Here is a 24,125-nt window from a genome sequence, read left to right as displayed (position 1 = left end):
AAGAACTGATCAAAATTTCTCCCAAACTGCTTTTACCAACATCCAGCAACGTTTGCTGAGCACACTGCCTCACACCACTGGCTCAAGTAAAAGCAACATATTTGTTTTTGTTCCATTAATGGCCACAGGAGAAAAAACTGCAGGAATTACAATCAAACTTGGAGTATCATTATCTTGAAATTGTTTACTCTCTCAGGAAATGAAAATTTTATACTTAACTCTGAATAACAAAAAACTCAGGTCTTCACTGCAAAGTTTGGGGTTAATTTTTCTTGGAAAAACCAGATTTTTCAGGAAGAAATGAGGTGGTAAGATGTTCTGGTTTTAGTTCAACAAGATGATACTGACTTTCTTTCCTTTTTAATTGAATGTCCATGTAGTGCTTTGGGTCATTGCTGACCTGATAGCAGGTAAGGTACTAACTCTTCCTTCTCTACCAACTCTTGCACCCATTGTCCTTCGAGGTCAGGACATCCATGCCTTGGAAAGCATACTATAAAATGCCCATCCTTCTTCTGATTCAGACAGCAGTTGCTATGGAAACTGAAGCAATGTTGAAGTTCAAATATTTTGAGTGTGAGCCTACTTCTCACTTCAGTGCAAAAAGTTCAAAGTTGAATTTGCTGTCACAGAACATGGCAGATTCAAATACACAGCTGACAGCTGGTCCCAAACTTTAAGCAGCTGGCACCTTTTTGCAGAACTTGCTAGGGACTGATGTATTCCTTCATGAGCCATAGCAGAGGTTCTGAGCAAATTTAATCATAAGTTACCTAGAAACACATCTTTTTATAAGGCTGGTACAATGACTGGTGCCTTCCTCTACATGATTTAACTGGAAGTGGTAGAAGAGATAGGGGAAAAAGGAGAAAGCCTAGCTAGGAAATCATGACCAAAACAGCTAGAGTGGCTCAAGAATTTGCTCCTGGTCTTTCTCCTGAGCAAATCAGTCAATGCCACATGGCATGGGCATACATCACCTCTCCAAAATACAATCAAGCTATGCCAAAAAGTACTGCCAAAAATATACATACAGCATCAATGCAGCAAGGAAGAGAAATCCAGGCGTGCAACAGATGCTGCAATTAAAATGAAAAGAGTTGCAAAGCTACTATTCATTTCACCCCAGAAGTAAATTGTTTAAGTGTAATTAATGATCAGTTTATTAAATAGGCATCAGGCTTTTACGTCATAATTCTCCTAAAATCCTTGGCTGTTACATAATACTTAAAAATGAGTTTACATGGGATACTTTGATCCTGAAACATCAATGTTGATTTATCCATCAGGGGCCCAGTAGGATAGCTTACCACTCTCTTTTAAAGTCAAAGTGATTTTACTTACTTTTCAAGATTAGCTCAGTGCATTTGCACTTTTGTGTCTTAGGCCAGTTTTAAAGACTCACTTTCCTGAGTCCCTGGAATGCACTGCATTTATCACAGCAACAAAGCCACAGGAAAGGTCTTTTTCGTTTTTTTAATGCTTGTCTATTTTCCTCCTCTTTGTAAAAGTACAGTACTTTCTGGCATTCTTTTCACAGCCACTTTTCACAGACCAACACTCCAACAAAGGCAATCCATTCCATCACATCCTTATTGTGAGGAGGGACTACAGATTTGTAAGTGAAATGCTGAACTTACTATTCTCTGTTAATAAAACGTGCTGCAATACAGTGCAATGCATATAGTTAATCCTAGCTCCTCTGCAGCACACAGCTAAAACAAGCACGTTCTCAGTGGTGACAGTCATGCTTTCTAGTGTACTATCAGACATCTATCAGACATCTCAGCTTCAGCACCAGCAGGGAACAACCTCCACCCACCCCGGAGGCAGACCTGAAAATCCCAAACCCCCAGTAGAGCACAGAATCACAGGTTTTATAACCCTCTCCAGTAACTCCAGAGAACACGTGCAAGCAACAAAAATATCACCCTGTCAGCTTTGAGAGATCCATTATGCTCTGCTACCCATCAATGCAGAGAATGATTAAGTCTTGACTCCTGGTGCCAAAGACTTCAGATAAAGAAGCAAACCATTCATTTCCAGCCACGACTGCACTTAGCAAAGCAAGCGAGGGAACCGACAGTAAAGTGTACTTGGCCACTGAAGTTTATTGTGAATTGGTTGGAAGTTAGATTTCTTTCTACTGCGATGCCAAAAAAATCCATTTTGTGGAGGCACCAACACATATTTATTTATCTGAGGTCAGCATGGCTTCATGAAGAAGCAAGAAATACTTAGTTTGGATGACAAATCATTCCACAAACATTATAAATCCTTTGAGCGGTAAATATTTCACATTTCAAGAGCCAATTAGAAAGGTCAGCATTTATCTTTTTGTCTGTTTCTAGCCTTAATAACTTTTGCTCTCTGCCTGTAGATTAATCATTGAAGTGAAAGATATAGAGGTTTATAAGTAGGAAAAAAACCCTACGCATAATAAGAGAGGGCTCAGACTGGACAAAAATTATCTCTACCTGTTCTGGTTTTGATGACTATACCTACCTTAATCCAAAATCTAATTATTTGGATGAGATTAGGACAGTGGATCAGTGGATTTTCCTGAAATGCCCAGGCCAGCCACACGCAATTTCATATTTGGGGCACAGGGTGCATTTCATTGCCAAATCCCTTTCAATTCCACACAGGCATTTGTAACTTCTTCTTCCCATGACAGGAAATATTTGTCCTTTTGCAAAAGTTTAAAAACCTAAATCCTTGCCTCTAAACCTAGTGGAAGACTGTTCTTTGGCTCTCACTGTTATTCACTTGCTGCACCTGAGGTCATTGCAATTACTACAAAGCTGAGAAATTCTACCGTTTTTCAAGTGAGAAACATTTTGTAGGGGAATTTGTTGTGTTTGTTTAGTTGTTTTTTGAGAGTTTTTTTGATGTGGTATTTGCCTATGTTCCATAACAAGGCAGAGCAACCAATAAAGTATCAGTAGTAGCTATCTCTTCCAGGGCAGGAGATCATTCCACCAAAGATGCAAAAAAAGGGATAATACACAGAAGCAAGAATGAATACAAATCAGTCATGAATGTACAGTAAGACAGCAAAGAAAACACAACTGACAAGATAACAAAAAACATGCCTGTCATGTAAATAATTTCTGATTACTAGATGGGAACCTTGTTTCTACACCTACAATAAATAGACAGTAATATTTAAGGTCAATTAATCCAAGTTGGTGCATGAATCAGTTTGTTTAAGCAGTCTTCATGAGAAAAAATCATTAAGATATAAATAAAGAAATATGTAAAATGTCTTAATTCTTACAGAAAATGTTCTTTTGAAACTGATGACTCCTTTCTGTATTCTTGAATCATATTCCTCAATATCACAGTGTTAATCTCTACTGATTCATGAATATGGCTTTGCTCTTTCTCTGACATAATGATATCAGAATGTATTATTACGAACAAAATAAAAGCAATTCTCCCAAAATAACAACATACATAAGATGCCATTGCTTAAAGAGGGTATATAATTTGGACTTTTTGCTTCAGTGCAGTTCTTACAGGCTGCACTGAGCAGGCATGTACTGCTCATCATTTACTTGCAAAACATCCCCTTAGGAAAAGATCCTCCAAAAGACTTCCTAAATGCTACTTTGTACACTATGTGTTTTAATTAACGTACAGAATAGAAATTACCATTTAGATAAGATAATGCTCCCCAGCCACCCCACCTTTGCATTCTGAAACTCTGCCAGGTTTCTCAGCCCCTCATCTACTCATTATTTATTTCTAGCAATCCTCAGGCCTGGTTAGCATTAATTCAGCTGCAGTTGGAGAGTTTCTCCAAGGCAGTCTCTTCAATTCCAAAGTGCATGAACTACTTAATTTGAGTGCTCTGTGATTCAAGTACTTTAAATAGAGAAAATACTGCAGGAAATTACAGACCCCAAACTTGCTTACGTGACTGCTCCAGCAGCTGTACAGACAGAGGGATCTGCACACGTATGTGCAGCCCCAGCTGCCAGTACAGACACCCAAGGGACGACACCTGAGATATTCCTCGTGTCCTGGCAGAAATTTCAGAGCTCACATGCCAAAGTTTGGGAACCCACAGCAGAAGATGTCACTGGGGTTTGAAATATGAAAGCTAGCCCAGCTCTTACACAGCAGCCATGGCTGCAATAAAGACTCATACAGATTATTGGAGATAAAAAGATACACTCTCATGGAAGTGCAAATGAGATATACAACAACTTCTCACAGATAAGATGTTATTCCCCTGTTATTCTCATTGGCCATGATATGCATCTTCTCATTTGGACAAGTGCAGAAGGTCCCTCAGCCCCTCTAACACCTGCCTATTTCTGGCCTTTTGTAAAGCAATCCTGCAGTAAGTGCCCATACCAGCAAAGAAAACCTATGGCAAGTTTCCTGCCCAACTGAGAGACCATGCAATTCTTCGTTCATTGGAGACTCCATGTCCAAAATGTATAAGCAGATAATTATCAATTAATAATTTTGGAGCACATTTCTAGACTATGATGGGAATCTTTCTCAAGGTGAATTTAAAAAAAGTATGCAGGAATGAAGGAGGGCTCTGTAATCCTGTGGCTCCTGCCACACCTGACAGGCATAGGCTGACTCTGAAGAAGTTGCTCAAACTCTCCATTTAAGCCAGGGGTACTGGTGCTCACCCAAACCCACCAGAAGGGATGCTTTTTGATTTAATTAGACATTAGACACTGCTTGAAAGTATTTTGAGAGGGGTGCTGTATGTGGCTCTGAGTTATTATCACAATCCAAATAATTTATCATACTTGAAAACATTTCAGAGTTTTTGAAAATTAGAAAAAAACAATCAAATATAATAAAAAAATAATAAAAAATAATCAAATTGTTAATTTAGACTCTGGGTATCATAGGGCTAAAGTTGTTCATTCTGGCTTTCTGTCATGTGCCATACCAATTACAGAAAAGCCCTGCCTGAATAAACTTAGATATTATGTATTTCTATTACAGTAACAAGCTTATGAAGTCCTAAAAAATGGAAATGGTTTTCCTTGATAACTGACCCAGAGCTTCAATTTTAGTGAACAAAATACTGAGTAGTAACACTTGCATGAGCAAAGGCAAAGGGAACAACACCCAACTAAACAACTAAGAATTCTTTTTTGTTAAATGAATACTTCAGTACAATTTGAGTAGCTTTAAACTTTCAGAATGGGTGCTCAAGAGTTCCATTTTTATTATTTTTGAGCCCCTCAGACAATCCAATATAGGATCTCATTCCATCTCATACGGAACTGACAAGCAGGATGCAGAAGTGCAATAGAATTGGGTCTAGAATTACTTTCATATACAAGTAACAAACCTAAATGGAAGTCATGAGGGTGGCAGAACCAAAAAACCCCAAATCAACTCCACCCATCAAAAGGTGATATACTTAAAAGCTAGAAAATGCTGCATTTCAGCAGATTGAAGTAGTCCTCCAAATCACCGTTTCCACTGTTAATGCACTGAAAAAAGCAGGAGACTAATGGAAAAAAACCCCCACAGGTTAAGCAATTATATAATAAGAGGATCTGTATCCTAAAGTACACATAACAGGAGAGCTGAATTAAAATTGTATGGAAAGATTTAAGCTTATTTTTCCAGCCTATATTTGACTCGTAGGAGACAAATCACTACCAACAGCCAATTAACGTAGCTGACAGTCAGCTTTGTCAGTAGAATGCATTATGGCAGAACAGCAGCCTGGCAGGGTTCAGCAAGTGGAGAAGAATTATGACTTGTGAAACCACCATCACAAAGCAGTTGCAGTGAAAGCTGGGATGAATCTTTGTGTTGGTATAACAAGAACAGCATGTCAAAATCTTCACAAACTTCAGCATTTGCTCTGGATTCATGAGCATTTACTAAATCTTGAGTCTTTTAAGAAACTTAGCACTTGATGTAAAACTGTTCCCTGCCAGTCAGTTCAGGGAATCCAAGCACAGAAGAAAAAGTACATCCATATTCTCAGAAAGGTGTCTCAGATGCATTTGTAAAGATATCCATGGTTTACTCCAACTAGCAATCAGCCGAGTTTCTCCTTTCACAGGTCTCTCCAACGTTGCTTTTTAAATTGCCTCTTTTCAAAACAGTAGCTGCTCACAGGAACTGTGGGATCATACTGACAGACAGTTTCCTTTTAGAGAGGCCACTTCGCTCTGCCCCTCAAAGGGGCCTCCTGGCACTGGCCAGCTGAGGATCACTACCTTCCCCAAGGACTGACTTCCCTAAGCAGAGAGTCTCTGGCCAAAGGCAACTCCTGCCTTCCAGCCAGCAAGGGCAGCAGGAAACTCGTGTTTATTATTTTGCATGCAGTCTGCATACCTGAAGGCACTTATGATACAGGGTTGGTTTTTTTTTTCTGTTTCTGAATGACCAAATGTCATGCCTGCAGGGAAGAACTACAGGCTTCAGCTTGCAGGCTTCCTATGTAAAGTCAACAGCATTTCCCTTCCTGATTTTTTTTAATAAATACTGGAGAAACAACCAAAATGAAGAATCCAGGTGAGCTGAGGCTGAAAGAGATACAGAGATACCTGTAATACCACAATGCCTCAGGTCTGTAGGGTGCTGCACTTGAACACATCAGGTAGTCCCTAAAAGCAGCGTAGATGGCTATTTTAACCACCACATGTTGCAGTGTGAAACAATGTCCAGTTTTAGCTTTCCCAGTTCCTCCCAGGTGTAGCAATGCCTCCTCCCCTCCCCTCTCGCTGCCTCCTGCTGAGAGCTGTCCATCAATCTCAGTAGGTCAGCAAGGCCGTCGTCTGATAGGTGAAGTTCAAAAGATGCCCCTCAGCCCTGGGGACAATTGGGCCATCCAAGTGTCATTTGTCCCCTGAGCCTTCCCCACTCCTACCTGGTTGGTAGCTCACCTACCCCTTCCCTCCCCCTTTCCCTGAGCTTAAAAAGACACGGGACCATGCAGTGGGCATTCGGTTGGAGCTGTCATAACATTCAGAGGCCTGCGTGCCCAGGAATAAACTCTGGATCAAGACCCTCTATCTGGATCCATCTCCTTTTTCCTTCACCTTGCCTAAAGCTCTCCATCAGAGGTAAAGCCTGAGTTCCTGCATGTCTGGACTTGTTCCAAGTGCCAGCTGCAACACACAGCCAGCCAAGCCCAGGCACGTTCCATCGGTAATATTGGGATTTTATTCCAATAAGTACACACACACAAGTGGAGGCTCACAATGCCAACTATAGCAACCACAGTGAGTGATTCAAGCCCTTCATAGCCTTCATTAACAGTAGTCCAACCTTCATCAAGTTACTTGTAAAGTAATAAATGTATAATAAATACATGTGAAAAGCATGGTGGAGGGCTTACACATTTACAGACATGGGTGCTCACATGAGTTCAGAGTACAAAATGAAACCAGAGCTAGTTGCTTCAAACAAGAGTTTTCTAAGGCAGACAGGCAGCACTGCTGAAGCTCCACTCTCCTCTCAGGACCCTTGACCACGGGCTACAATGCTTGGGTGTGGCCTGAACTGCAAGTTATGGGCTGCTCAAAAAAGCAGTTTTAAGATTCTTTGTGTATTGTCTTGGGTCTATAAAGCTGTCTCTCCTCCTGTCAGGCTTACAGAGTACACTCCCATAGGATATAATGTGGAAAAGAATTTCAGCTTATAAAACAGGGTTACCAGCTGAATAAAACATCTAGAGAAACTGTAAACTGTTTTTATGTAACTGTGAAGATCTGCTTCTACGTTATACTTTTTTCCTTGTTTTATTTTTACCTAAATTTCAGTGGTAAAGATTATTATTCCACTCAAGGTATTGCCTACATATTTTTTTTATTTAGATAAAATACAAAAAAACCCATAAAAAAACCAACCCTCCAAAACCCCCAGAAAACAAAACCCTGAGAAAAAAAATGACAGATGCCTTTAGGAGACTAGTCATTCACTAGCATCATCTTAAGCTATTTTACTCAAGCTGTAGATTGCTGAACAGCTGTTCAGTGGTCCTGTGTACTAGCAAGTCTCATCCTGGACCTCTATATTTCATTTTGCTCCTCTGCTAAATAAAAGATTTCTTGTTTCAGTTAATCACAGGAAAGTAAAATATCAGCGAAAAAATCAGGAATGTTTATTTTATAATCTTTGCTGGTCATCCTCTAAGACTGAAAACTAAGAGCTACCTGGAGGAGTTTAATATGTGTCACTCTTCAAGAAAAACATCTCCATGCAGACAGAGGGGCATCTCTAAAGATAGCAGTCAAATCACGGAATGTTTACAAAATAAATCATGATGCCATGGGCCTATATGCACTTGCAAGTCTGGCAAAAGAGTAACTGCTGATCCTAGGAACAAAATTTCAGAAGGATTAATTTCAGAAATCTTCCAGTAAATTTGGATCCTATCCTTCAGAAGTAACTGGAGCCCTGCTAGCCCCATCGTGACTGACCCGAAAAGCCAGGGAGTCGTGACCTTGCAGTACTGTGTGCTCACCCAGGTCTGTCCCCATCCAGTTCTGCCCTGTCTCATTCCTGCCTCCAAGCTTTAAGCTCTTCAACAGATGGTATGGGAAAATTAAAGGGTTTGCTGAGTATTTTGAGAATCAATTTGAGTGGAAATGTGTTTCTGTATGAAACTGTCTGCTGAGCATCCGTGTTATACACAGGTTGCCCTGTCAGTGATTAATAATGTCCACAGTACTAAGAACAAGTGTCAGTGCTGTATTCTGCACCAGTCGTATCAAAGCCTTTACTCAGACAACAACTCACATGTTTAAAGCCTCGTCTTTTTACAAATAATACAGCAGCTTCATTTGCACAGGAAGAGTAGAAGGAGCTGTATTTGTGCAAGACACTGTAAACCATTTAAAGCAGCAGCTAAGTTACAGACACAGTAAAAAGAACTACCTTGGAAAGCCAAAAAGCAAACCCAAATAGCCAGAACACCTCACAGACTTGACTACAGTCCAATAAAACCAATAAATATATTAAATTCTTCAGTTTCTTAATCAATCAAGCATCTTGGCCAGCATTTGCTAATTTATATTTCTAAGTCACTAACTCACTTCTATAATAAGCTTGAAAAAGCAGATCTGGCTTGTGGTTCTTCAGTGACCAGGGCAAGTTGTGACATTGTTATTTAAAAAACCTCAAAACAGAATAACTCTCATCAGCAAAATTTGCAAGAGACAGATCCTTGACTTCCCTATAGAGACTGAATGTAGCAAATAAGGTGTCTGCTACCTAAGACACATAGAAACCTATCTTTGGTAATAGAGTAAGTTTTTATGGACAGAATGTAAACACAAATTCATGGTCATGTAAGATTAAACAATTAAAAAAAAATTATAATATACCTTGCTTTTTTAACTCCAAACTGTCCCAAGCATTAGCAATATCAACTGTAGTGATCAAAAGCTGAACTGCTTGAAGGGGACTGGGGAAGAAAAATCATGAGGAGAACAACTTCGTTTTTGCTCCACAGGACTGAAAGGAAGAACTGACAGAAACACAAATAATAAGGAGAATAAAATGTTTATAGAGCTCACAAACCTTAAGCTTGAGATACTTGAAGCACCCTTATGGATGATGAGGCCCAGGTTTAAAGTCACCCCCACAAATATGTCAGTGCTCCCCAAGGTGCAATCCTTGCCTGCTAGGAAACTCAAAGGGATTTGATGTATTTGAGAGGAATCTTTGATAGGCACCTTTACACACAAAGAAATAGGTGTACCAGTCATTTTGCCTCTGTGTGTGTGAATTGATTATGGTATGAATGTTACTAACCCAAACCTACAGTTAAGTCATTGCTATAGTTGTAGTGAGCCCTACTGAATCACTCTGTTCACGTTAAAGTACTCAGTCAATGATTAAATGTTGCCAAACCCCTTTGCACCTTTATCTCTGCATCCGTATCCTTTGCACCCTTACCCCCTTTTGCATTCCTGGCTTCCAATGTAAATCATTCTAAGTTGCTTCTAATTTGAGCCTCCTTTGTTTGTTTTAACCTGTATAGTAGCTAATGGAGTGAATGTTGCCATCCAGCTCTGTAAAGTTGTGTTTTCACAAATTCATGTTAAACCCTACTTTTGCCAATACCTTTGATGATGTTTCTTTCAGCAGCCAAACCACTCATTTACAACAATCAGAAAGAGGCAGATGCGCCAAATCTTTAGCACAAAAAGGGAGTATTTTCTACATAACTGTGTATTTCTTTGTACATGTTCAATACATTAGATAACTACCTATATTGATATTTAAATGCATTTAAATATACACACAGGCACAGAAGTATTTGTACACACACAGCTGATCAAGTGGGTCTGGCCTCAGCTACTTTTTCATTCTCCAAGAAAAATCACGTATTGTTCTTGTTTCAAGACACAAGGAGAAATAAGTAACTTAATGTATTAATATCAGAAACTGAGTGCTGAAACTCAATTTCTGGTACTCAAAGCAGGTTTCCTATTTTATTGTAACAAAAAACAATGCATGTATTCATACAAAATAAATAAACTGTGTTTAAAAGATGCAAAGCATGGATGTGTAAATATTAAAATGAAAGATATGCAGGAAGTATTGTTAGTACTTGATTCAAAATATGAGTACGTAAAAACCAGGACTGAATCACCCATCACTGTATTTGTAATTTTAATTTCAATTTCACCTTATCCTTCTTGGGCACTAGAGAGCAAAATGACAGGCTAGACACAGAAATAAATATTATCAGAAACAAACAGAATTTATTGTTTTTATTGTATCCAATCCCAAGCACTATGACATTCTGACCTGAAAAAAAAAAAGGAAACTAAGAGAAATAACCTGTAGATGAAGCCAAATATCCTATAATCTTATATCCAAGTTGACAAAAATTCTCCTAAAGCAATTTAAAGAAAAGTTACATTTTCTATGCTAACTTGTGGTCAGTATTAAATGCATTCAACAGAGGATAAAATCTTTTATAGTCTAAAAGTCTTACAGACACTTGCAAGAAAATGAGTTCATCCCACTCTGCTGATTGGAGACAACTGTTTTGTAGAAGTTTGTCTGTCAAGATCCAGGTGCAACTTTTCTTTTTTTACAAAGGATGTGAGGAAGAAATGCTGTGTACAGTAGGTTCATGTTCACAGTCTACTATCTTGGCAGGCATACTTCTAGTAGTTTGAAACCTGTAATATAAAGCACTACTTACCCCAAAAGATGCCCTGGCTTTGGTTTTCTGAACACACTGTACTTCTCCTGAAAAAGAAAAAAAATCCTGCCTCCTTTCCTCTTGCAGTCCCAATTAATTCACTAGTCTGTTATCAATTTCAGGAAAATCAAATTATGAATTCATAGTTGTAAGAACAAACTGTGCCATCCCAGAGCTCTTCATACTCTCAAGTGTGCAGTTCAAGCATTTCTAGCAGCAAGATTTATTCCAATATCTGAAACCAATGGATTTTTTCACATTTAGCTTAACTAAGGCATAGCAGTGAAATGTGCAAGCCACTGACCACCCAATCAATTTAAGATAGCTTCTACTTTTCTCAACATTTCAAACAAAATTAAGCTCTCCTAGTAATATTCCATTTCTGTTAATTTGCCATTTTCTGGATGTTTAAGAAATGCCTTCTATATAATCAAGAACTTATCAGCAGAACAGAGATCGGCTCTGACTGACAGGAAGAAATTTCTAGCATGATAGAGGGGAAAAATTACTGCCAATGTTAACCATGACCCTCATTAACACAGACAGCATACAAGGAAAACTCACAAGACGCAAACATTTCTTAGACTTGATCACCATCACTGTCTGTCCCATAATTTTCCTCTTTTTACTGGTTAGGAAGCTTTGGCTCCCCCAGAGATCCAAAAAAAAGATGACTGCCCATCACACAAGCTGGTCATAGCAAGAGAGCATCTTAAAAATTCCTAGACTTTGTTATAATTTTCTTACAGGCCTGGCTCAAAAAATTCTGGAATAGTCAAGGAACAGCCCAACTTGACAACAGCATTCCCTTGCTCATAGCAATCTGCACATCACCAAAACTGCTCATAGCAACACAACTGCAATAACATTCTTATTTTAGTAATCTCCATGTAAAGCACAGGCATATGCCTCTCTTCTAGCTGTGCTCTCAGACTCTAGAATTATGAAAGCCAAGATTGCTTCTAATATCAGCCACCTTCACATTTTAGGAATGCCAAACATTCACAAGCTCTCAGCATGGAGCATATGCTCCAGCTCATCAGCCCAGAGATTTTGATGGCAATAGTCACAATAATTTCACAGTTACAGAAAATAAATCTTTCTATACTCTACCATTTTCCAAGATACTACACAAATTCCACCACTAATTTTTAACTGTGACTTTTTCAGAGAACGCCTCCTGTAATACAGGATCTAACTGGTGTGCTGTATTGTCACAGGCCACTGAAATGCACTGCTCTAAGCCCCAGCCTAGGCAGAAGTAGCCTAGCCCCAAACTTCACCTAGAGGAGAGGTTTGACACCAGCTGCTGCCAGACTTGTGTCCATATCTGCAGTGATCACAGCCAGTCACTTCCCAGCCACACCCAGCCCCTTAGGAGATACTCTCACTGTGCCAGCAGGTACCAGTAATCCTGGATGCAAGCAATCACTACAGGCAAACAGCCCTCACTCTTTGAGCAGACTACAGCTCCTGGCATGGAAAGGAAAACACTGGAGGATGTTTGGCAGTCCTAGTAAAGGAAAAAGTCACTGAACAGGAACTTGTAATTTCTTTTGCTCTATCTGGTCTCCATCTTCCTTTACCCAACTGAAACCCAAGAGCACCACGGTCAGTTTTCCATTTTTAAGTCAGTCCTGTATGTGTGTTTGTGGGAGGAACATTGGAACATGTATCTAGACAAAAGCACCTGTGCTGATGCCTACAGAAGGGTCAGTCACAGAAAATACTTTTCCTAAAAAAGCTGAGATCAGCTACTGCCAATTTAAAGGAAGTAGATTCCAGTGTTCAGAAAGTCATAGCCACATCACCTGCAGGACCAACCCCAAAATTAACTAAGAACAGATATGAAGCCATTTAACAGCATCCTTGGAAAAACAGTACTTGGAGGTTACCTCAGCACTGACCTGCCAGGGCAAGGACCACTCACCTCCCTCATGTTTTGGGGGTAACTCCTGCATCTTTTCTTTCCTACACTACAGCAGTTACTGAGGCAGCCAGGCCAGTACTGCAGGAACTTGCAGCAGTTACTTCTCTCTCTGGTGTGTTCTGCAAAGTGCTGTTTTACTGCCACCACCCACACAGCAGCTGACTGAAGGCAGAACAGGTGAGCAGACCTGTGGCCAGAACCTCTGCCTAAGCTTAATGCTGTGGTAGAACCTGCCTTGCAGCACTCATCCACACTCTCCAGTTGTCAAGGGAAGTAAACAAAGTCAGTAAACTTCATCTTGAGTCACTCATTTGTAATAATTTCAAAAGTCACTACACAGGACTGTTATAAAATAAGCAGAGTTATCTGTAAAGATAGTAAAGACTCCCATGCAGATATGAAACATAAGTTACTGAGTTTAAACACATCAGGAATTCAACTTATCTTTGTGTACTCTGCAAGGTGATTTACCATTACCAGGACCTGTCTGATGGAGCTCAGTTTTCTTCCTTCTCAACTTCAGAGGCCAAAGGTAGCTCAGATCTTTTGGTCACAGGGAATATAAACAGCCAGAGGTCCCATTTCCATACTAACGGCTCTAACACCAGTGTTAGCCGGACCACACTTCAGGCACTTAATAAATAACAGCTTTTACCATATTTTACACACTCAACTAGAAAAATAGGAATAAAAAGACTACATACAAACTGCACAGCTACATACACACCCTACACAGAATGCAGAGCTAAAAACATCACCCCAAAGTCACCATTTCTGTAGGAATCACTAAAAGATTCAGTCACTCATTGGGATTTTTTAATTGACTGTACAGTGCTAAGGCCATTACAAAATCCTCTCACAAACAAGAGCCCTTACCAGCATCCTCAGGACCCTAGAAACCCCTCTAGGAGTTTACCCACTTTCCCAAACAAAGGAGAGCTCTGCTGTTCAAATTACTCCCTTAGGGACACACTGCACAACCCCTCTGACTTAATTCTACTTCTTCACTAATACCACTGCAAACACACCGAATGCTAATAATAAATAAATTATTCAAATATTCAGTCTCTACGGAAGCACCATGTGAATCATCTTCCTGAAAAGAAACTCCTGAAGAGATTGTCAGGTATCCTTCATGTGTGTGGGGGAAAAAGAAAAAAACAGAAAGGCAAAAACAAAGAGGAAAAAAACAGGGGGAAAAAAGCTGACTTAAACAATTATGCTATGTGAATAAAAAGTGATTTATTTTAACAAGGACAGATAGCAGCTTTGCTGTTAATTCAGTATGTTGACCCAAATCAACTCACCAGCAAAGCAAAGCATGACTGTCACCACTTTTTTCAAAGACAGTGGAATGGCAGCTCAGAGAAGCAAAAGCTGAAGAGAAAATATGATGAAGTCAAAAGGTTCAATGCTCTGCTGATGAAAGTAACTACATTGGAACTAGACTCTCAACCTCCCTCAGGTCTCTACAGAAAACAGTCATTTTCCAAGTGTATCTCTCAGAATAGAGTTCAACTGGGGGGAAAGAAAAATAAACCAAAATTCACTTCCCTGCAAAAGTTAATGGACAGGTCTGTTGATTTTTACAGTTATGTTTCCCCTGTTTAAAGTTCTTCCATTTGTGAAGCATCAGAATATGATGCAGAGCCAATATTTTGCAGACTGACAGGTCTGGGCAGTGAAAAGCACCATTATTATACTCATCTCACAGAGCACAAAATCAAGAAATTATAACCCCAAAGCAAGAAAATCTATTTAGATTCTTGGGAACAGGAGATGCCCAAATATGCATTAAGAAATAAAGGTTTAGTTGGATTTGGGCCTTAGAGTTTTGCACAAGACTGTGTTATAGATCACAGCACCTCAATCTACCAATCCTAAGGCTGGATTATTTTGTATTGCTTTTGGCCTTTTTCTTATGGTCACCATGACATTTAAGTATTATATAATATTAAATTATCTGTAATACGTATGGTATCTTGCCACATTCCTTTTGTGTGCACCTCTAGGCTGTAGAAGAAATGAGAGCATTTCTCTCCAAGGTTAGTTTTCTTTTGAGGTGTGACACGCAGTTCTGAAGGTTAAACGCACACGAGACTTGCTGAAGTTTCTTGTCTTTCAGCTCTCCCCTGTTCCTCCTTCTCCTCAGCCCCGCTAGCACAGAAGGTACAGGCACCCTATGCTGCAGGATGGGCTGTACCTCTCCCCTACATGCCCAGGAATACACCTGCTCTGCTTGCCCAGTGGAAAGAGTAGATGGACTGAATTTCCACCAGGAGAAAGAAGCTCACTGTGCTAGCAGGGGCTCCTGGGTATTTGTTGGCAGTGTTGACAAAAACAAATTTTCCCATTATTAGACAGAAAATACACGTGGCTGCATGCACACATATCTTCTCTTAGTGATTTTGTTGTCAAGCTCCCTTTTGAAAGGCTTCACTCCTGAAAGTAAAAAACCAACTCCTCTCAGCTTCTCCAGAGTAAAGGCAGAGTAGTTGGTGTGGGCAATACTTGTCCAAAGAAACCAGGCCCTGGCATTGTTACATTCCTATCCTAATGCCACCATTAACCTAAAAATATAGGCTGGATGTCTTCATTTATAAGAGTGAAAGTTTCTAATTTAGTGTTTTCAAGGGAAATAAGCAACAAATGCCTCCTTTTTGCCTCCTCCCTGCTGGTTTATTTCCACCTCAGCAACTGCTTCTACTAATAGCTAATGCTTGGAAAGGTGAAGTCCCAAATCTCCTCTCTTATTTCTTACACATACTTAATGGGAAAGAGATTAAATGGCTTATTTGGATATTTCAAGGATTCTCAAGCTTATTAGAGAAGAAAAAGATCTCTCTACAATTGTATGCACATGTTTAAAATAAACTAGTTCCTCATCTTTTTATGTAGGACATCTCATTTCTGGTCTGTTCATATAAAATAAACTTTCTTATTAGGAATGCAATTTTCTGGCTCAAATAACTCACCATTCTCAACTAAGAATAAAGTGATCCATGTGCTTTGGTACCTTCCTTAAAGTCTCACATTATGGGCAGGTGTCAGATCTCAGCACAATAAAACATGAAAGCCACCAACCTGGACTGAGGGCAATAAGGGTCAATGGAGTAGCAGTGCCCAGAGTTTCCATTTCTACTCTGCAACAAACTATGGAGTCTCCATCTCATGCTGGTTTTGGTGACATCTGACCCTGTGAAGACAGTGTCTTCCAATTCTTTCCCATCAAAGCTTCTCACAGGTGGTGCCAGCTACAGCCATGGCAGCAGGACCAAGGCACACGAGCTGCTTCAAGTATCAGAGAATGAAGTGTCTCTCATACAGTGCTTCCCCAGAGGAGAAGAGGGCAAGTCATCCCCAGGTAAACAACCTGTCCCTTGCTCTGCTCTGGAGCCTGAGGATGCCTATTCTCTGCAGCTGCTGGTAGAGAAAGAACAAGGAGACCATGAGATCTGGGGAGGGTAATCCCTCCTTTCTCAGGCTCCCTCAGCCAAGACGGACTAGAGGCCACATGCAACTCCTCACTGCTCCCCTTCTGCATTCTCAAGGTGATGGATTTTTCCAATCTTTCTTTCCATCCTCATTAAAAGGGAATTATGGCTTCCAAGGAAAGCCATGCTGTCTGAATTCAGTTCACTGACTGCTGCAATCCAGTTTGCAGGTGTGAATCCAGGTCGGCAGGATCTTTGAGGAAAATAATCATATCTTTGATGTAACATCCACAGGCAGCAGATTTAAATTGTGCTGACTGTCAGAAGAGGAAGTGGAGGACCTTGCTCACACCAGAACACAAACAACTTGGCAAGGATCGTGGCTCTACCTGCAGTAGGTCAGGCACAACTGGAAGGTGGACCATCAAGTCTCAGTGAGGAGGCCCATCTCCATTTTTTTAACAGCAATAGGGACTGGATGACCCAGGTTTACTTTCCTTCCCCAGACAATGAAGACAAATCAAGACAGAACAAATCTGATACAAAAAGGCACTGTAATATGCTGCATTTAATTTATCAAAGTGTGAGCGCAAGTAAGATTAGAAGAGAGTAGTAACTTTGTTGTTTTGGGGTTTTTCCCCTCGAAAGATAAGTTACATCTTTAAGAAAATAAACCAAACCCCTCTACAGTCCAGTTACATCTTACAGGTGGCACACAGCCACTGGAATTTATATGACTGCTGCTAAAAGGTAGTTTGAAGATGTATTTTTAGTTTATTCAAGAAGAATATCAGACATATTAACAGCAAAGAAGTTTTATTATTACCGCTGATCTGTGAGCAACTGCATGTTCAGACGAGCTTAACACCCAAGATCAGAGCAGAGGCAACAAAACTGCCCTTTTCAGAACACCATATATTAGTTTCAAGGTTTTGAAGTTAATGTGACTATGGCCCCACATATCTTCCACAGTATAAGTTCCTTAAGAGTTTAGAATATGTCTAGGTATTTTCTACCACAAGGACTCTTTCCTCACATATATTTTATTACATAAAAATGAATGTATTATGACAGATCAGAACAGAAAAAACAGTGGGAACAAAGGCTCTCCATACAGCAGATTAAAAAAAAAAAATCTATTATTTGAAACAAACATACAATATGTACAGCAACAAGTTACAAAAAAAAAAAACAAGAGAAAAAGAAAAGCAGCAAGAGCAAAAACCTGTTTTATATGGGAATCCTGAAAGCTAGAATACAGCAATTTCCATGGACACACAGGTAAGTTTTGAGAGAAGACATTAGAGTCTGGTAGGACTGAAGGTCCTACCTAAATTAAGCTCTGCATGAGACTTTTCTCAAGAATACCAAGTAGCACAAGGATATAGGGAGCAACCATCACCCAGCAGGAGTTCAAGACTACAAAAAGTACCTAGGCAGGTGACTGACTCAATACAGAGTAACTGGTTAGAGTTAATGCCAAGAACAACAGAACCATCATCCTCACAAAAAAACCCCAAAAAACAAAAAACAAAACCAAAACAAAACAAAACAAAAAAAAACACCAAAAAAACCACCCACACACCCAAAAAACCCCCAAAAACCTAAGGCAGCCATCTCATATCTAATAAAAACATAGGCAAAAAGAGAATGGCGTAAATATATTTCAAAATTCTTAAAAAAATACAAAGCCAGAAAGTAACAGAGAATTACTCCCGCTCATGTCAAAAAATATTAAGGACAGAGAATAGCTAAAATGAATTTTAGCTTCCCTTTCTCTTCCTTTGCTATTTTGAGGTACACAGATAACTGTTTTCTCAGCTACTTTCTCAGAAGAAATATGTTAAACTCTTTACAATGGTTAAGATTATTTTGCCAAATAGTTCTGATATAAAATGAATGGAAACCAGGAGCATCTACAAGTCTTCTTGGCTAAAGAAAGCACTACTTACATTGTGGAATTTTTTCTCTTCATTCCTCAGACCAGAAAAAGAACATTTTTCTTAAGAATTCAGAAGAAATGAGGTGTGACAAGTGCGCATGAATACCACATTTACTACAATTACAGAAGTATTCTGTATTATTGTCTATAACACAGTGAACATTCTTTTCAAACACAGTAGAACAATTATCAAGTAAAAATAGTTTAAAATCCCTTTGTTACCTCAATTTTTGCCAATCCAAAGGCAGGACTATAACTTGAAACCAATAATTGAGTCAATTTTTCATTCTCCTGATTGCATTAAGCTGACTATAAGCACTGGAAAAATACTTCAGGTGGTCATGTATCATAGGTACTGACTGATGCCTTAAGTTTCAGCTTTTGTATTTTCCAGATTTTGTATCGCATTCGTATATAACTGAACCTCATATAAAGTGTTAGCAAGTTCTTACAGTTCAGTTAGACAAAACAATCCTTTTCCAGCCCAAGAACCAAGGGTATCATTGCAGCTCCAGGTCCAAAAAGTATAAACAATGGTAAATTGAGGAGAGCAATCTGGGAAGATGGGACTTCATAACCTGAAGCTGTAGTTAGACAATTAACCCCAATATGTAGATGGACCAAAACTTATCAAAGTTTGAAAACTTGCAACGCATCATCCATCTTGGGGGGAGCCATGGCCGGGCTCTTGTACTGCGCAAGGTGAATCCTTTGAAGGCCTTTTAATAAATACTTTATTCCTTTAACACGGTCTAGCCTCTGTTCCAGGGAGCCTCTCAAGGCATCATGACAAATACCTACAGCTCATTTCACACCTCCCTGCACTGCCACCATTTCTTACACGGGTCTTCTGGAAAAAGGCGCTCAGAGAAGCAGCAAAGAGGTGGATGCACTATTTCCGTGCAACCTGCTAAAGCCTACACAGTAAAGAGCCTATTGCAGGGAGAAATCCAAAGACAGAAATGAAATCAAAAAGACAGAAAGGAAGGCTTTATTAATTTATCTTCTTGCTTTAAAATTAACCAGGAAGTGTTAAAAGATTACTTCAATGAGGTTTTTCTTCATACACTCTCATCCTTCCAACCTCAGTTGTATCATGCATATTACAGTCCAACTTGGCTGCATTTTCCACTTGAAATGGCAACACAGAATGCCAGCTCAGTTAAAGGTCTGTTAGGCTTTGCCTGCTGCTTGAAAAGGCAGTCATCTCTTTTCTCTATTTCTTTAATATGTTGAAAAGTTTTGGGGTTTTAGATTTTCCACCCCAATATGGAAGGCAGAAGAGGGCAGAGGAGAAAAGGACAGAGAACAGTATGTTCTTCTTTGTTGTGAGAAGGCTTTAAGCAACAATTGAGATAGGGAGGACTACAAAAACAGCTGTTATTAATTCCTGGTATCTTGCACCTTAAGCAAAAGTAAAACATTTCTATCATACAGACTTGACACAGCAAGTTTACATTTTATCAACTCAGATTACAAAGACTACGTATGTGCAGATATCCATTTAAAATCAGAATTGTTGAAAAAGTGAAACAAATCAAGCTATTTCACAATAGTTCTTTTTCCTTACAAAAAAAAAATTAAAATCTAGTTCTTCTCATTAAGAAGGACTGTAAAGATCCTTTAGAGCTATCTGATCAGACTAAAGCCAAAAGCAACTAAACTCTACAATTTATACCATCTTCTAGTGCTAAGAAATAATCTGAATGTTTTAATGTATTTAAAATTCACTTGAACAAATCTCAGCATAGATAGTAAATGGAGTTATGCAAATTTGTAGATATGTGCAAGGAATTAACTTGAAAAATATTCTCAGGTAAACCTCAGATGCTGGATTCCTTTGGTGTGTAAAAGGTAATACTGCCTGACAATGAATTATTTGCTTGTGTGTCTCGTTGTGAGTAAAGCTCCATTGTAGGTGATTTGGATAAATGCTCCTGAGAACATTATATAGCATTTTCTGTCAGAAGAAAGACCAGAAAAGTCTTGGCACCAGGAGAATGAAAAGGAAACTGAGACAACTCATGGATAAATCCTTGCAAAGACCATAAAATGATCCTCACTGGTGTAAGTTACTTTGCACTAGAGACAAACACTTGCAGTCTGGGGACACAGCCTTCTGTGTTCCTAAGACAACTCTTTTAAGAGTGATGTACTCAAAGGCAGAAATATAAGCAGACACAGCAGTGAAAAACTACTTTAAGAAGTCTGGTAAAGTAGACTGAAAATTTTCAGCTATCAAAACTGCAGTCATATAGCTTCTGTATATATTGTCTATACAATGGAAATTGTATTTAACACTGTTCTATGAATATAAGCACTATTAACCACGGTAGCTTTCTTGAGACAAACACTCTGACACTGTTTTCCCCATTACATCATGGCTACCTACCTTCTGGTACCTTTTGCTATCAGCACAATTAAAGACTAAAAAAAAGGATCTCTTTCAAAGAACAACCTTGTTTCATCCACAGAGCTAAAAGTGATGTTCCTGGAACATTTCCTTCTGGGCACTCTTTATCCACACAAAGGGAAAAAACCAAAAAGCCACCCTTCACCATATATTACAGCAAGCAATTTAATGATCTGAAGAAAGGAAAAAAGCAGCAACTTTCACAGACTACACTCACTGTACGTGGTAAACCGTCATTTTCAAGGCACCAGATGCGCAATAAAGGAGAAAGGGTAAAGGAAACAAAAAAACATTTGGTTATTTCTTGCCAGGTGAGTTTCAAAAAAGCTGTGCAATTCGCAGAAGTTATTTCTCAAGTAGAACAGTTACTCCAAGATGCAGTATCTATCACCTACCTTGTAGAAGGGCTCCATTTCTCTTGAAAAAGGTGCTTCCTGGCCAAATGGGTGGACCTGATGTGCTAAAGGGAATAAGAAACAAGTGTAAAGAAAATCACATTTGCATTCATTTGCATTAGAAATTGCAAGTATAAGTTACTATTTGCATGAATTCTGTTTTGTTCTTAAAGCTAATGTAACATCACGACACTTCTGCCTTCAAGTGAGGGTCTAATATTTCATGTTAAAAATAGGTTAATTTCATTCAAGATCGACATTTTCTTCACAAGGAAAAATCTCCTCAGCAGAGCACACACCCACATCCTCTTGGAGGAAGAGAGAAAAAAGCAATTTCAAATAAATAATAAAAAACCTCAAATCAATGTCAAAATTATTTTCTGAATTCTCAGTACAGAAAAATACACGCCCTTTTCCAGAGATACCTGCTAACAACTCAAATGTTTTATGACTTCCACTCAGCTGTGACAATTTGCTGCCCCACCTGTTTGTCTGTCCAGCTCCCGTGCCTCACCCACTGAGCCCCCGCAGGCACAGCCCCTCAGGGCAGCAGGGACAGCTCAACACATCGTCCCCAGCGCCACTGACAAATGTCAGCCTTTGCCCTGTGCTTGGTGACCACGGCGGCTCCTGTGAGACCCTGCCAGGGCAGTGGCCACAAGGGCCACTGGGTGCCTGGCAGGTGTCACTGCTGCCTGAACCAAGGCCCTGCCCTGAGCTCACACGGGACCAGGCCCTCTTCTGCTTCTGAGACAACTCATGGATAAATCCTTGCAAAGACCATAAAATGATCCTCACTGGTGTAAGTTACTTTGCACCACAGAGAAACACTCGCAGTCGGGGGCTACACCCTTCTGTGTTCCTAAGACAACTCTTTTAAGAGTGATGTACTCAAAGGCAGAAATATAAGCAGACACAGCAGTGAAAAACTACTTTAAGAAGTCTGGAAAAGTAGACTGAAAATTTTTAGCTATCAAAACTGCAGTCATATAGCTTCTGTATATATTGTCTATACAATGGAAATTGTATTTAACACTGCTTTATGAATATAAGCACAACTATTCTGCAGATAGTCTTGTGCTAATATATAAAAAATTCACTGTGTTAAAATAAGGACTGTATATGAATCCAAACCAATTAGGTAAGTAATATAAACCTTCAATACTCCTTAACAAAAGAGGGAATTGAGAGAGAGAAAAAAACCAAAATGACCAAAAAGAAGTTAAGTAGGTCTACATTTTAAGTGCTGGAGAGCACGGGGCACACACTTGTCTGAACACACGCTCACTTCATAGTGCTTAAGCAACCAATTGTTTGCATTCCTTGTAGTAAGCACCTGCTCTTCAGTGTAGCTCCTCAACTCATAGGAAGGTCAAGAGCTGTTGAGGGCATTCACACTCCTGTAGGATTCACTCCTGTCACATATCGTATATCAGAGTACTGCATAATCTCTGGAACAGGACCCATCAGGCTACAAATAGAAAGCCATAGCATTGTCTTGATTCCACAAAGATTTACCAATCAGAAATCACAGTGTGGCAACTATATGCCTTTCAAAAGCCCAAGAGAAAAAAAAGAGTGAAATTCTGAAATGACACTGCAAAAGAAATTCACTCCCAGGCTGTCGTCAGTGGGTTGGAAGAGGGTTAAAGAAAGGAGTGGGAAAAGTGTATATATTTGAATAGACAAAATATCTCCACTAGAGAAACAAAGCCATAGTGATTTATCTTTTTTTCTAATTTGAAAAAATTTATGAGAGCCCAGAGCTCTCATAAAAATCTCCATCTGATTCAGCACAAACCCACATGAGCTGAGAAAATTAACCGTGTCTTCCCAGGGAAGGAAGATAAAGAGTTAAAGCATGTAAGTAATGTACCACAGCAACTGTCAAGTCCTTCAAAACAACAAACTTTTGTGTTTGCATGGCTTTGTAGAAGTTTACCTATGTCTGAACTGCATTGGGTACATTTTTTTCTGTTCCCAAACTTTTGTCTGTGAAGTCTCAGAGGGTATTAATAATTAAAACATATTTCAAGTTGACAAATGACAGAGTTGAACTATCACTTTAAAGTGTTCAAAAGCTGCTTCCTCTCTGTTCCAGATTAAGAAACCATTTGAAGAAGTTCATTCTTCTAAAGATCATCAATAAAAAGCCAAATAACTTGGTCCATCTCAGGCATTTTTTCAAACAAGTTGTTTCTTCAGTGCAGCCTGTAAGCTACAAGAGAAGAATGGCCAGTTCTCCTACAGAAGTAACAGCATATTCTGCAAAATAAAAATGCAAAATTTGGGTCTGTGATTTTCTTTTGTAATCAATACCTGATATAAAATTAATATTTATTCCATTAGCATTATTGATGGAAGAGTTTTTCCCCAAATTTACCAACTAAACACAATGACTAAAGTAATATCTCTTGGAAGAAAAGCAGTAAGTAGTTTGAACTCTTATCTCACTATGAAGAAACGTGGGGCCTAATACATTTTTGCTTTGGACATGTTTGGACTGGCCTAACTCTGAGAAGCAGAAGAGCACAGGGCACTTTCAGAAGTGGGTGGAAGATGGACCTTGATAAACCATAGTAAGCTGAGATTTCAAGAAAACATCTTGAAAGAACAATTCAGACAACACGTGAAACATCAACAGTTACCTGCCAAGGACCACAGGTTTGATTTTCAGAAAATACTATTGTTTGAAGCCAAAAGGATATCCAGGCTGCAACAGCATTTGCAGTAAATGTATAAAACAGGATCCAGGGGTGCAAGTCCAGAGGCATCCAGTGCACAATCCACAGTGCACAGTCATTGGCACTGTGGCATCTGTGCACCACCACAGGGAGCAAATGA

The 24,125-nt window shown here is 39.4% G+C and overlaps 1 protein-coding gene across 3 annotated transcripts in view; it reads right to left on the bottom strand.

The window, feature by feature from the left end:
* Positions 1–24,125, bottom strand: part of FOXN3 (forkhead box N3) — a 168,553-nt gene that overhangs the window by 53,064 nt on the left and 91,364 nt on the right. For all 3 annotated transcript variants that reach the window (XM_005417431.3, XM_031065626.1, XM_005417432.3), the window contains one exon: positions 21,282–21,346. In XM_005417431.3, the coding sequence (XP_005417488.1) occupies positions 21,282–21,346 (65 nt within the window). The remainder of the gene's footprint in view (positions 1–21,281; positions 21,347–24,125) is intronic.

Source organism: Geospiza fortis, unplaced genomic scaffold (assembly GCF_000277835.1).
Source record: "Geospiza fortis unplaced genomic scaffold, GeoFor_1.0 scaffold54, whole genome shotgun sequence".
Taxonomy (NCBI): Eukaryota; Metazoa; Chordata; class Aves; order Passeriformes; family Thraupidae; genus Geospiza; species Geospiza fortis.
The sequence above is the reverse complement of the archived record's forward strand: the minus strand, read 5'-3'. Positions and strand labels throughout refer to the sequence as shown.